General features: G+C 49.4%; 3 protein-coding genes across 3 annotated transcripts; all 3 read right to left on the reverse strand.

Moving 5' to 3' along the window:
* Positions 1-393: 393 nt before the first annotated feature.
* Positions 394-1,873, reverse strand: L228DRAFT_242125 (DNA repair protein RAD51; the record flags this gene model as incomplete). The annotated part of the gene is made up of 2 exons (XM_018331383.1): positions 394-1,735; positions 1,821-1,873. 2 exons carry the CDS (start codon positions 1,871-1,873, stop codon positions 394-396), a joined length of 1,395 nt encoding a protein of 464 aa, XP_018184375.1.
* A 939-nt stretch (positions 1,874-2,812) lies between these two features.
* On the reverse strand, positions 2,813-6,361 carry L228DRAFT_271721 (hypothetical protein; the record flags this gene model as incomplete). Its single annotated transcript, XM_018335564.1, has 4 exons — positions 2,813-3,368; positions 3,421-4,194; positions 4,278-5,562; positions 5,623-6,361. 4 exons carry the CDS (start codon positions 6,359-6,361, stop codon positions 2,813-2,815), a joined length of 3,354 nt encoding a protein of 1,117 aa, XP_018184376.1.
* Positions 6,362-9,327: 2,966 nt separating this feature from the next.
* L228DRAFT_242127 (SFT2-domain-containing protein) lies at positions 9,328-10,597 on the reverse strand (the record flags this gene model as incomplete). The annotated part of the gene is made up of 4 exons (XM_018331384.1): positions 9,328-9,480; positions 9,626-9,776; positions 10,018-10,138; positions 10,372-10,597. 4 exons carry the CDS (start codon positions 10,595-10,597, stop codon positions 9,328-9,330), a joined length of 651 nt encoding a protein of 216 aa, XP_018184377.1.
* Positions 10,598-14,381: the final 3,784 nt, after the last annotated feature.

A 14,381-nucleotide genomic window follows, 5' to 3' on the forward strand; every position in this document is an offset into this window, starting at 1 on the left:
TAGTGCTCACGAAGCGAGAAATAAGCTGGAACGCGCTAGCTACGGAGCGCGACAGCTCCTCGATACGATAAATTTACCTAATACGATTCGATCCCCTAACCCTCTCAGGCATTCATATGAAATTCGTCACCAGAGATATTATTCACAGATGATCGTTGCATGACTCCGATTGAAATTGCGATTCAATTGAACATCTGGCACGATGCCTTTGAAATAGACAATCTGGTTCGTCAAATAACGACAGATGTAGCACAAAGCTAGCTGTAAAAAAAAGTGATGATCAAAGGACTAAAAGGTCACTTGAATAAATCCAGATAATAAATATAAAAATTGAAGAAAAAAAGCCAAACGCTAAATTGGAAATTTAAACCAATAAAAAATGCTGCATCTTATTCATCTTCTCGCACTATCACATTGCTCGAGAAATCGATAGATTCCCTCGACCCCTTCATACTCAGAAGAGTCTTTGACCGACTTTGATTTGTTCGACTTGAGACGAGGCTGTTCGAAGAAATAAGATGAAGTCTCGTCGCCTTCACTGCTATGGAGACTCGAGTAGCCTGATGGAGATCTGGTCCAAGGATTTTCTTGAATGCTGCCATCCAAATCGTCGAATTCCAAAGGACTACCGGAATTATGTGAGAAGCCATGCGAGGTAACAGTGCTTGAAGGCGAAATCATGTTTTCCCAATCAACCCTCTCGGGCTCAAAGTACCGTTCATCATATCCATCCACCGACGAAGCTTCAGAGACTGCATGACTGGGGGCGAATGGGAAACGCAAAGCCATAGTCGTCCCTGCATACACATCAAAATCCCCATCTTGACGGATAATGCCGCGCTGGACGCCCAATTCATCGCATAGGTTCTCTACGCTTCGAGCATCACAGCCAGGAAAGTGGACCCGTAATGTCGCCGGCTTCGGAAGAGTTATAGGCAAGTCTCCCAGTGTGGAGATCCTTTTGAGATCATTAAGGACGGCACTCAAGTCCTGCAGCGAGCGAGAGAAGTCGACGGAGAGCATCTCGAGAAGGCCATCAGACTTGAGGGAATCGTCATGAGTTTGCGCCTGCGCAGGAGATCCTCGGCTGAGAGGACCAATTGCGGTGATGGTTGGGCTGAGCTGAAAATCGATGAAAGATCCTGGTGCAGCTTTGGGCAACGAGCTCATTTTCCGCTCTGTCTCATCTTGTAGGGCAGTTATCGCGCGGAACTGCTTTTCTCCAGAACGCGAATCTACGCCGCAATAATGTGCCTTGCTTCCAGAATGCCAAAAAGCTCGCACTGCGGAAGAAACATTGTTGACAACTTGTGCCGGAGCTGCAGGAGTATGGGAGAAGTATCTAGCTCCACCAACTCGACCCCCACCAATAGAATATCCCCCAGCGGTGCGAGGAAGAGCGCCGCCCGTAAGATTGGGCCGAAGTGTAGAAGCGAACGGAGTGCGTAATGTCTGCCGAGAAACAGCACTTCCAATTGCAGAGGCAGGGGGAAGTTTGCCGTCAACCCGCTTGACAGATCGAGTGGCCGCAGACGTAAAACGCCTCACTGTAGCATTGATGGCACTGTGCGTTGTGTACCAGCGACCCTTGCTTTGGCGTATAAATGCAGCCCTGTGCACTGGATGTCGGACAGGATTGTTGCGAATAAGTACTGGTTCGAGTTCAGCACGAAGTGGGCGAGTTGCAAGAAGAAGCTTCACCCGTGCCATATTAGAAGTCTTCTTTAGGACAGTCCTGGAGGCAAAAGTGTTAGTTGGGGCGCTTACAGGAGAGAAGCATGTTGTTGACGCATTGTGAAGCCGTCTAACATAGAACTTACCGTATGGCGTTCCAGGCCACCGGGACCAGCTGATGCCCGCCGGACGGTGGCATAATGCCTCCAAAAACACACAAAATATACGTGTGATTCTGGATTCAGTCTCGAATTGCAGTTCAGAAGAGCGACAATGTAGGATAAGGTAGGTAAGGTAGGTAGAGGATGTGGCAAATATGACGCACCGCCACAGCCCTTCGCCACCCTTTCTCCGAGGCTCGACCACGGAGAGTCGGAACTTGATGTTCCGACGAACCTCCTCCATGTGAGCGAAGAGCAGCAGGGCTGCCCACAAAATGAAATCAACAAGTCTCAAGATGGCTTTTTACAGTAAATATACAGCAATCATTCATATTACTTTCCGATTTTATGTACAAAACCACATTGAGTGAAGCGTGTTCCCATTTAGCCACTTGAATAAAAAAGCAAATCAAAGCAAATTATGGCGCATGAAGCGTCAATCAACGAAACCGTTCAATCATGGTGAAGCAGGACAAAAGATCTCCGCGGGAAAAATGTATCCGCTATGCCAGAGACATGGGATTGAGCAGAATGTAGAAAGTTGAGATTGTAAAGCACTCTTTCCGAGACAATGAAAAAAGAAACATAAAAAGTCGGAGCTTTTCCAATCCTGACGTGTCCCGAAGATTTGCGCCAGGGGAAAAGACAAAAGGAAAAAGGACTGGGTTTCAATAACAATTCTAGAAATTTTTGAAGCACACCGATGGTTAACCAGCTAATGCTAGTAGGAGAGAAATAGAGAAAAACCCGTGTCGACCATGCAATATGCTCTGCGAGCAAAAACTTTTGAGAATCTGAATCAAAGTGTGTGTGTCGAGCCCGGCGCAAATGCAACCAGAGAGGAGTGCGCATTTGATAAAAATAAGAAAAAGAGGCGAAAAGGACGTAGAAAATCCTGGTCTTTCAGAATACTGTTTGCAAAGTTAAACGGAGAGAAAGAGAGCTCGCAGAGACGGATGCGTATTTGACCAAGCACCTTAGCGCTCAAGTTGAGCCTTTAGATCTTGACTGACAATGTTGGCAATCTTCTTCCGATTTTTCATGTTGAGGGCGCCGTTCCTCCAAGCTGCCCTGAGGCGATCAAAGCCAGGGCGATCTTTGGAAGGATCCTCTTTTGAAATTAAATCGACATAATCCCTCGCAATCTCCTCACCAATTGTCTGCTGACTATTAAGGGCTTGATCGTAATACTGTATCAGGTTGGTGAGGCCAACATATGACTGTCTTTGGTTGGCGTCGTCTAGAGCGAGGTGTCGAAATTCGGAATACATCTTCAAATTGAAATTTCTTGGAAGGAAATGTGACCAGAACTGATACAAGACATCCATGTCGTGATGACAGACCCCGACAGGTGTGCCGTCGCGCTGATTGAGTGCTTGTTTTCGAAATGCATTATAGGACTCGTGCGTCAAATCGTTAGGGAGCGAATCAGTTGGTGATTCCTGGTCCTTGACCCAGAACACAGGTGAGCGGTTTCCGCTTTGTGGTCGAGCAGGTGATCTTGGGTCTTTCACGCTCTTCTCGCTGTCAAGGCTAACTCGTTAAGTCAATCGAGAGTTCTTGCCATGTGAAGCTGAGAACTTACTTGTCCGACTTGGAGGATCCATTGACCGCCGGCACAGTGCCGTGTTGCCCTTCCTCACTATTCCTTACGTCAGCAGCCACACCATTAGGGCCCTTGTGACTGTTTCCATTCTGCGACTGTTTTCGTACAATAATCATAAGATTGTCGACTTGAGAGTCGGAAAATGTATTCGAATCATTTTTGGCAGATTCCGGCGGCGACGCATCATTGGACTCCCCAGGGAACCCAGTAGGAGCAAAGTCGGGAACGGTTGCTGAGAGTCCAGATGGGTTTGACGCGCGACCATTTGTGTTACCTGGGACACCGTCTTGTTGCGTGTCCGAGGCACCAGGGACAAAGCCCGGTGCAAAGCCATTCACAGGCTGGTATTGACCCACCTGAGCAGACCAATCACCGTTGGAATATTCGCCGGGCAAAGAACCTTGGCGAGGATGTTCAAAATATTGCGACTCCAGGCCTTGGGGGTGAGGAGTGGGCGGCTGTTGAATCTGGGCAGGTCCGTCATTTTGAGCCGAAGGGTCTCTGTCCTCCATGTTCAATACCCACTGCTGCCAGCCATCTCGGCGCCTGAGTCTATCGATGCCATCGAGACCAGTCCGGAATTCAATTGTTCGTGACTGGAAGCAAACGTAGCGGATAAGCTCAAGGTCCTGGGTGAGTTGTTTCATGCGGTTGAAGTCGGCGATGACGCTCAAAAAGACAAAACCTTGGGAATCCATGTGTTTTCTGAGAAACATGTCTTTGCAGAGGTTGTCGACTGAGAAATAGTATTCCCTGTATCACAGTTAATGCCAATATTCTATCATTGCAGGGGATAATATTTCGAATAAAAAAGATAAGGGAAATAAAAAACTTACAGTTGCATAGAGACCATGCTGATCACGGAATATTGCTCGAAGAAAGGATTATACGGTACAGCGCTCATAGGATGCATCTGGTAATCATAAAATGGACCAAAGTGCGTTTGCAATGGGGCCATTTGCGGTGGACCAGCAGGCATAGCAGAGGGAAATCTGCCCATCATGCCACTATTGGGAATAGACTGAGATCGAGGACCACCGCGATGGCCTCTAGCTTGGGGATTCGGAGCATACTGAGCATTTTGATGAGATTGCTGGGATGCGTACGAGGGAGCCTTCGGAAACTGGAATTGACCAACATTGTGGCCCTGAGCCGCAATACCGTTGGAGAACTGATTAGGGTTGGGATGATGCGGATGCACAAAGCCGTTGTTGCCTCCACCCCCTCTGCCTCCGCGAAAACCGCCGCGACCTCGTTCTGGCCGACTCTCCCTTGGTGCCCCATGCGCGTTCGCATCCTTGCTGAGCTCGGCGGGACGGCTCCATCCATCGGTACGTCTGTCAGTACTTGGATGCCGAGAGTTATTCTGCCGTCCATTGCCTGTGCCTTTTTCGTTGCGGTCACCATTGAGTTGAGAGTTGGCGATTGCATTTCCTTCTGCTCGATTTTGCCATGTGTCATGACGAACCTTGGGGGCGCCGTCAGACTGAGCAACTGCAGATAGTCTGCGAGCGACGGGGGACGTGGGAGCACCACCTTCGTTCTCCTTCGCAGCTACCGCGTCGCCCTCTTTATTCTTGTCTGAACCGGCGGTAGGTCCTGCGCGACGCTGCTCACGTGTCTGGAAGGGACCAGCGCTAGAAGCTCTCTTCGATTTGCCTGGGTTAGAGATCGGACGTTGCTGCGCGCTTTCAGACCGACCTCGCTCGGCAGAGTCGACAGAGATCGTACCGTTGGGTGTCCCGTTAGCGTTTACCACGGGCTTCTCAGCAGAGATATTTCCATTTGCGGAATTTGCGGCACCACGTGCTCCCTCCTTCGTTCCACGAGCAGCTCGACCACCTCGACGTCCAGCCGTCGGCAGCGGTGTGTTATAGACGACTGAAGGCGTATACGGAACCGGAACCCATTTTTCTTTGCCGTGGGTCTTGGGTGCACGCACTGGGCTCCTCTCTTTATCACCAGTTTCCTTGTCTTGGGCCTTCTTTCGGCCTTCATCTTGGGCGCTTTCTGGCGTAGGCCATGACATTGAGTCGTCAACCGGGGGAGGGGCAAGCGAAGCAGACTGATCTCTGGCCTTGTCTCCAGCGACGCGGGTACGAGCGTTGTTCTTTTTGGACTCTTCTCTAGATGTTAGCAAGCCATGCCAGCCGTTATTAAGCAGGTTATGAAATGTCTTACGTTCGTCACGACCTCGACCAACGGCATCGCCAGCCTTCTTCTTCTCCTTTGATTCCTCCGATTTACTCTTTCTTCGTGTATCCGAGCCCGATTTCACTTGACCAGTCGAGGTTGTGGGGTTTGATCCGTCAGTAGACGCGGCTTTGGCAGCAGGAGTTGAAGTACTCTGTGCAGTGTGTTTAGTCTTGGCTTCTTGCGCCTCCTTGCGCTGCTGCCAAAAATTAACCGCCGGAGGTGGTGCCTCGCGCAGTAGCTTTGCAGGTGGCTTGTCCGCATCATGATCTTTTGTTTTCTCCTTGGAGTTGCTGCGGTCATGGGGCTTCTCAGCTGTATTGGAAGCTTGAGATTTGTTATCCCAGGTGGACTCTGAAGAAGCATTTGGGGTTGAAGAAGCATCGTCCTCCTTCAGCAGGGTTGACGCCGATGCTGACCCATAACTAGGTGAAGAGGGAGCCGAGGGGCTGTTCCGCGCATTTGAATTCCGGGCTCGAGATGAGGAAGAAGTTCGATTTCCCGTTGTGTTCGAACGATCCGTTGAGCGATCCGACGACTCGCCAGCAGTCTTTGCAGATGCAGAGCCGGTGCTTGTTAACGGTGTTGTAGTGCCGCTGCTATTGGATTCCTTCGCAGACGCCTTGCCGGAATCCTGAGCGGACTTTCCTTTTGCTGCTTGTGCGTATGAGAAGGCTGAAGATGCCGAAACGGCGTCGGCCGCAGCGTTATTCGATGGTGCTGCCATCGTTCGTGAGGCGAAAAAGGTGCAGGTGAATTTCAAACGAAAGGGAGAGATTATCGGACTGCTTCAAACGACGGTACGCAGGCGCACAAAGATCTTGGCACCGAAATGAAGCGCAAAAGCCTTCGAAGACCTAGCAGTCAATGTCCGGAGAGGTACCACCGCCCTCTCCGTACTTCACGCCGCTGCGGACCTGCCCAACAATGATCCCGCAGTCTTGACAATCAGGCGAATAATTTTTATCGAAAGCGCCGGCGAATGACGAAATTTCCAGGATTTTCAAAAAGGCTTGCAAGAAAAAAAAATGAATAAGACCAGATGTGATGCTGATTTCCGTGGAGAAATTCCCACACGAGAATGGAAAGTGGGGTCGAAATGAAATTCTGAGAAGATGCGAAGTCTGTTTGACGCTCGGGCTGTCCTCACTGGGACTTTAATTTAAGCGGACCGGGCAGCAAATTGGAAAATGCGCACTTTCCACCAGGGAACCAATTCTGGGCAGATGCACTCGAAATACACCGCCAGCTATCTCCTTCGGCTGTCAGCAAGAGCAGCAGCAGCAGTGAAGGATGTCACAGAAGTTGTTCTGGTGGACGACGGGGGTTTGCGTGATCGGTCAACAGGCAGTGATGGAGCCAGATGAGTGAGGAAAGAATGAAGCGAGCGAGACGGGCACGCAGTAAGTGCTTGTGGTAGAAACGTCCAGCCGGGTTCGGGCGCAAAGAAATTGGTGCGGACTACGCGACAGGCGAGGGGCACGGCCAAGCGACGCGGAAATGGCGTCCGCGACGGATTTTTCTAGCCCTTACCACGCACACAATTTATCGGAACCTTGTTCCTTGTAGGCGTTCTGATGAAATGAGAAAAAATAACCTTGTGTCTGCTGTAAGAACTGTAGACGAAGATTGTTTTGGAAATCAATATCTGAGATAAGCAGCACAGGGGGGAAGGACAAGAACCAATCAATAAAATACCGTGCCGGTCATGAGTGATATTTCTTTTTTGCTCCACGAACTCGGTTATACCGTTAGCCAACCTTACGGCTAAATAATTTCGTTGCGGATCAGCGGAAAACTCATTAACTGTCTTTGGTCAGAGCGCTCTACCTTATGTTGACTCCACACTGACAGATACTCGCTAGATACCTATAACTCTCTGAGCTCAGCACCTTGTGACAAGTCTCTATTGGTTGCATAGCTATCCTAATTCAGGAAGGCATTATGCCCGACATCATCGCTCTGCAACAACCACCCAGTAATGAAACAGCGATAGACGTGATGGATCACAGCTTAGGTATGTCTTTACTCTGAGAACCAAATTGACTGTTTAACAGTTGAAGTATATAGCCTGATGAGGGTCTCTATTGAGTCTAGATGCATCATTTATCTCTCCCTTGTCATTATATCCTTAAAGTCTGCAGCTAGTAGCGTAGACTTTTTTACGTCATTGTTTCCTGCGTTTCTGCTTCTCAAACTTATTAGCTCGTCCTCCTTGTAGAAGACAAATACCCCTGATACAGGTCCCTCATCATCATTGAGATTTCCCTTTTTGGCACTTGCATCATATTATTTGTTTTCCAGTCTGGATTGTAAGGAGCAAAGTAACTCACCGCCGCATTAGGCAAGAACACGGATTCACATATGTTAGCACTTGACAATTTTAAAAAGCAATCGACTCGTTCACTTGATGCATATCTGGCCTTTTCAGTACCGTGTTACCCTCACTACCCATGTCGTGATTCTCTCATCGCGTCACCTCTCAATTTGTCTTCACGCTTTCTTGCATCTGTCTTTCAAGCTGCCCATTTCCTCAACTATTCAAATGTCAGACCAACCCGCCTGGGTCAAGAAGAAATGCAAGGCATCAGAAGGTTGAACTGGAAATATAATGTATTCGTCTACACTCTTGGCTCTCGTCTGTCCAACATATGTCCTCCACCTTTGGTGGCGTCCCAATCTTATATCAATAATTCAAACCCGAGCCTGCAAATTATAAAATCCAAGCTCTCGGTGTAATTTCTTATTGGAACTAGGAGATACATTTACAAATATCACTGCTATTCCCAGAGAAATTTATGCCTTAAATACAAAGGCCATGAATAACAGCAAGTCTCTCCAGCTAAGTGCTGAAGCAGATGGCCTTACAACCAAAGAGGCCTTTGAGACAGTTGCTAGAGCTGTAGCAAAGGCTAAAGCTGAAGGGACTTTGTATCTGGTGGCGAATCCTCCAAACATTGTCTTCTAGCAAACATCATTCTTTAAGGAAGAGAATGAAACTTGGACACAGAATGAAAAGGTAGCAGCACATGAGCAACACATGGATGAGACAAGTGAATGGCATCATTGCTTAGTCTTTTATCATAAATAACAAGTAAATACTGTCTTTTTTTAAAAAAAAAAAATTAATAATATTACTAACTAGTTATAGTTTTTTTTATCTTTGACCCAAGTTACCCTTATAACAACACGGTTACACCCCAAATATGCAATGGCCAGAAACATATAACAAATTACAATTAAGCAGTTTTAAGCATGTTGGAATGGTTTTTCAGCTTGTTAAGGAGCTATGAGTCTATGACAAAGATCGCTGTCATGGCCGGCTTCCTCGGGCTCTGGTTCCCCAGCGGTTTTCTCAAGTGGAAGCGAGGCCAGCGTTAGGCAGAAAGAATCATGCCGACGCAGAGTTTGACCACTACCTCTATAGAGAGGGTAGACAAATGATGGGCTAGATCTCCCAAGCGGACAGAGGTCCGTGGAAAGAAATGCAAACATGCTCTGAGCTTAATAAACAACAAGGAGCACATTTGTCTAGAAAAGCTTGCACATGTATGGCATTTATATTCATTATTGAAGGATATGCAGTTGTCGCTATATAGCATGCACAGAGCAGACTACTGCGTTTAGAATTAAGAGAATAGAAACTTCGCTCTAAATTATTATCCACTTTTGAATCGTTCAATAGTCCAAGCTTTAGTCGTTCATCCATGCAGCAATTCTGTTGCCACCAAACCGAGCTGCAAATCGAAGCCCGGTTCCGCCCATGGGGAAGTAACTGACCAGGTACCATAATAAACAGGCTAATTGGATTACGGAGGAGATAAGGGTCAGGATTGTGCTGTGCAACTATCACGAGAATCTAATGTTAGCAAACGAACAGTAGCGTGGGGGGCCAACGATTGATTGACAAGGGTTCGGGATTTCACACGGCGGTTTTCTCCGGATAGGTCCCCCGATGGAAAAGAATAGATAGAGCGAACATGGAACATACCCCAATGGAGAAATACAGGGTTAATCCAATAGATCCAAAGTAAGCGGCAGTGAAGGGTAAACGGGCCCCCGATATCAGGTGCTGCAAGTACTGCCATGGGCCCATCAAGAATGCCCATGATGATAAGAATAATATCGAGCCAACGGTCCATCTGGAATGAGAAATGATATTAGCCATGTATCGCGAGGACAAAAAGTAAGAGACTCGAGAAATGAGATGATGCGTAAGCCGGCCAAAGTCCGATTGCAACAAGCCAAGGCGACGTTGAAGCGCAAACCATGAGGCAAACAAACGAAGCGAGTAAAGCTAGTGAATTATGTCGCATCACGTGGGATACCCAAGGTGTTTTCGAAAGCTGAGAAAGCAAGAGAAGAAAAGCGCTGGCAACTTACAGGATCGCAAATTTACGCGGTCTAAGTGACAGTGCGGGAAACAGGAAGAAGCAGATAACAAAGCAAGCAGCGGCGCCGAGGTTGCAGGCGGCGAAGATGAGGAGACGATCCCATCGGCTTACTATTGGAGCATATCAGTCTTGCATCTTGACATGCACTTGTGGTTATTGGCCAGCGTCCATGCTATGCAGGTTGGCAAGATCGGGAATGCGGGGAAAACGGTGAACGCAGGAACTGAGCTCAGGTCACAGCGGCCACCGTGAGTTTTGCTGAAGGCGCGCCTTACAATGCGGGGTCGTGGCGAGCAGCCGGCTGAGGGAGATAATGGGGCTGGAGAATAGGGGAGCCACTCACAGGCAAACCACGCTTCATCCTCCTCTCTTCTATTGGGTGCTGGCAGCGGGGCACCTGGGTTCTCATGCGTCGGGAGCCGCACATAACCACCACTCCCAAATGGATTCAGCGACTGCAACCTATTGAGAAAAGGTGTTGATGAAGAAGAAGTGTTGACGGGCACATCGGGGTCTCGCCGGGTCCATCCCAAGGCGCTCATCGAATCTCGAAACGAAGCCGAGGCCATAGTTGTGTGAAATGCGGAGCTTTGAGAGGTTTGCTAAGGATTTCCTTGGCCGCGCCAGCCGGGGAACTGACCACCACCACCACTGGGAGAAACGCAACACGATAATGAGCCCGAGCACTGAAGGAAGTCTCGGCACCCACGGCAGATCGTAGATCTCCCAGGATCAGAGCTCACAAGACCGCCTGTCTGCAAAGAATCGGATCCAAGACCGGAACGAAGCCGCTATACGGAATTCTCGATAGGGACGCGCGTTGCTCAAGGACAAAGGAAGTGATGCAATATCAAGACCTGGTAGGTATAGAATACTTTGGCAGCGGAAGATTTCGTGCAGATGATGCTCCAACCGGGGGTTTCGCGGAGGGTGGCAAGCGCAGGATGGTAAGCCGTTCGGAACAGAAGGGTCGCAATGTGACAGTTATGTCTAACAGGGTCCAAGACAGACGAGGGTGCGCATGCGGAACGAAGATGAAGCGAGAAACTGGAGGTAGGGTGAGCACTGTTTACAGTCTGTCGAGCAAGAAGTAGGTAGTAAACGAAGCTTAGCTACCTAGGTAGGCGTGTCGGTAAGGTTTACTAGCTGCTAGCAACGGGAAAGAAACAAGAGGGCAGATACGAAATAAGAGATATGTCAGATAGGCTACAGTTGAAAGGCTGCTCACCCAGTCTTGCCGAGCCTGATTCAACTCTTGTCATGGACAGTTTTGAGGGGGGCCGAGTGCTTGAATGGTTGGTTGAGGTTGGCCGACTCGATGAGATGGTGTACAGTACGAGTAAGTTACTAATAGACAGGCAGAGAGCAACAGGGATTCTCCGAAGTTCCGCCGCCGTGAAAATAGGGTCCTGGTATGTCCTGGTACCTGCTACTTTACCACCTCACCACGATAGTGATAAACAACACACAGCGTATTAAGTACCCAGAACTTCGAGTTCATTATGACGAGTCTCTCTATCCGATTACTGCGAGTACCGCTGTACTTATTTGCTCTAAGGATCGTCCAGCAGGCTTCTCTCTCTTTTTCTGACAGGGGCCCTATCAAGCTTACTACGATAGTTGTCTCAAAGCCCAAAATCCACGGCTATACTACAACGTACGATAGGGAAAGTGCTCCGTTCTATGCAGGGTATACCCGTCACCACGGTACGGGTAAAGACTATCAAGAGGATAGGAAACTGTCACGAGGTCAAGGACGATAGGGAAGAGATAGAGGAGATAGAGATAGTAGGTCGTCATTGATCACATCATCATCTTCATGTTCGTCAAATCTGTGCCAGCCCTTGGTCCATGTCTCTCTTTGCCCTTTGGTCTTTATTTATCTCCGTGGTTTGATGCCGTCGGCTCCTAAATCGTTTCGACCCTTGGGGATCTTCCCGGTTGTTCGTCTCCACACTCGGGTGCAGTACTCCTAGGCTCGGAAGGTTGGCCGGGCACGCATCACGATTGGCCCGTGAGAAGAGAGCAGCATTCGTCGCCCAAGGGTTAGGAAGGTTTAAGGGTATCGTAGTATTGAGAGTGTTTACGAAGCACCACCGGGGGGTTGCGCATTCGAACACTTTGAGGTTGTCTTCCAGCCCTTGGGTTCGCGATCCCGGCTGCCCTTATCCTAATCCTGACCGCTCGGAGCGCTATCAGCTGAGCAACCGGAAGAACGTAGCGCGATCCCACCCGGAGGGCCGATAGGTTTCGATGATGCCTACAGAGCCAAGAGCAGAGCCAAAGAGAGAGAGAGAGAGAGAGAGAGAGACAGAGAGACAGAAGAGCGAAAGAGCTTGGACCGGGTTCGCTGCATCCTCGCGGGTTTCAGAGCCCCCATCGTCAAGGGTCAACGCCACATTCTTGCCAACTTGGGGCGCAGAAACAGTTTAGAAGAAGTCTTGAGCGTCGGCCCGTCCAGGAGGCAGACGCGGCAAGAGAGCGGAAAGGCTATGTCTGTATGATGACTTTCTTGTCCAAGTGGGAAACCTTGAGGACAGGAGGTGGGCTGGTGGTAGCAGGGGTGGCTGATTATTCCCCACGGTGAAGGCGAGAGAGACATGGTCGTCTCTTTCTATTTTCCTCTTTGCTCTATTCTGCTTCTAACTACCATCTCAAGCCTCAACTTGGTTGCGATGTTCTCTCTCTCTCTCTCTCTCTCTCTCTCTCTCTCTCTTTCCCACCCCACCCACACCTGGTTGCTCTCCCCCCTTTAGTTCTCGTCACCCTGACCCTCAATCCTCGTTCACTTGGTCGCCCTGGTCCGCTGAAATGAGTCACATTGGCTCGCGGGCGGTGAAAGCACGCGCTAGCTAGGGCACATTCATGTTTTGCATTTGAGACCCTTGGGAAGAAGCCCTCCAAGTTCAAGCTTGATTGAAGCATTTGTCCGAAATGGTCAGCCAACCGTAGCTGTGCCGCCTGTAGACTGCCATGCCAAAAAGGCTTCATAAAGCCGCTGTCGCTCGCTACCTGAAGAATTGTGCATGATGCTTCCCGCCGCCTTTCCTGAACAGAGCAAACTCCCGAACGTGCAGCTTGCGCAGTGTCATTATTGGACAACCACCGCCAAAGAGGCCACGATTTCTCTGGGGCTTCCATGACCATTCGGAGTCTTTAAGCCTTCTTCTTCTTCTTCTTCTTCTTCTTCTTCTTCTTCTTCTTCTTTTGCTTCTCCTGTCTCCGACTTCTTTCGTCCCTTTTCATTTGCAACGGCTTTGTGCACACACAGAGAGAGAACACAAACTGGAGTCAGTTGCACCGCAGCGCAGATTACCGTTTGGCCACGATTTTGCTTCCCTTTGACAGATTATCTATCTTGCCTGAGGAATCTATTATTCCTATTCTTAGCAAGGTCGTCAGGACTACGGGTCATTTTTCTGGGTTCGCTTCGCGTCTGGTCTCGTCTCGGCGTGTCTAGCCAGTGCGGAACTTTGGACACAAACAATCGCAAGTTCTCCTTGACGTCGTCGTGAACGAAGTCTACTTGGGGAGTTGTTTAGCTCCTGCCAATCTGCTCTTTTCTTCCCCAGAACCCTGCGGGAACCTGTCTTGTCCACTCGGTCGGCGTCCTTAATCGATACTGTACCGCGCCTCTCGCGCCCCTCGCGCCCCTCGCGCCACCGCTCAATCATAAATCATTCCCTAACTTGGAAACCCGAATCGCCCATACAAAAAAGGGCCCCCCCAGGAAGCTGAGACGCTGAACGCTTCTTCGTTGGTCCGAGAGCCTTCAGTTTAACCCATTTTGCAACTCCCCTCCAGCACTTGGGAATTCCTCCTATTTAGGCGTCCCCCTCAATCGCCCCCATCGCCCACCGCCTCTCGTCCTTAACCAGATCGGCAATTTTCCAACCCCTTTCTACTCGTGCTCAGCCTTTCTCGACCTTTCTCTATACGGCTGCCCCGGATCGCACGGTACGAGGGACGCCCGAGCACCGACGGAAATAGCCAGAATATCCAATCGTTGTGGTTCGTCTCTCCGCAAAAGCCCACTTTTTTCGCTCATTTCGCTCCACCTCTTCTTCGCCCATTCGCCAATCCAAGCGACTATTCCCCAAAGTCGCTACCCCAAGTTAGGACTTCCCCATTCGCACCACCCCACCATCGTCATAACATCTTAGCTACTTTCGTACTATAACTCACCGCCAGAGACGACCTTTCTTCCCTTTCCCTAGTCGCACAACAACAGCTCATCTGTCTACTTCTCCAACCGTGGTCTGTTTCTGACTTCTTTTCTGCACCTGCATCTTTCATCAGCCCTCACTCCGAATCGTTTGCGCTTGCTCTCTTGCGTGTGCAGTCTGTCGGCTG

Source organism: Xylona heveae (assembly GCF_001619985.1).
Source record: "Xylona heveae TC161 unplaced genomic scaffold L228scaffold_16, whole genome shotgun sequence".
NCBI lineage: Eukaryota > Fungi > Ascomycota > Xylonomycetes > Xylonales > Xylonaceae > Xylona > Xylona heveae.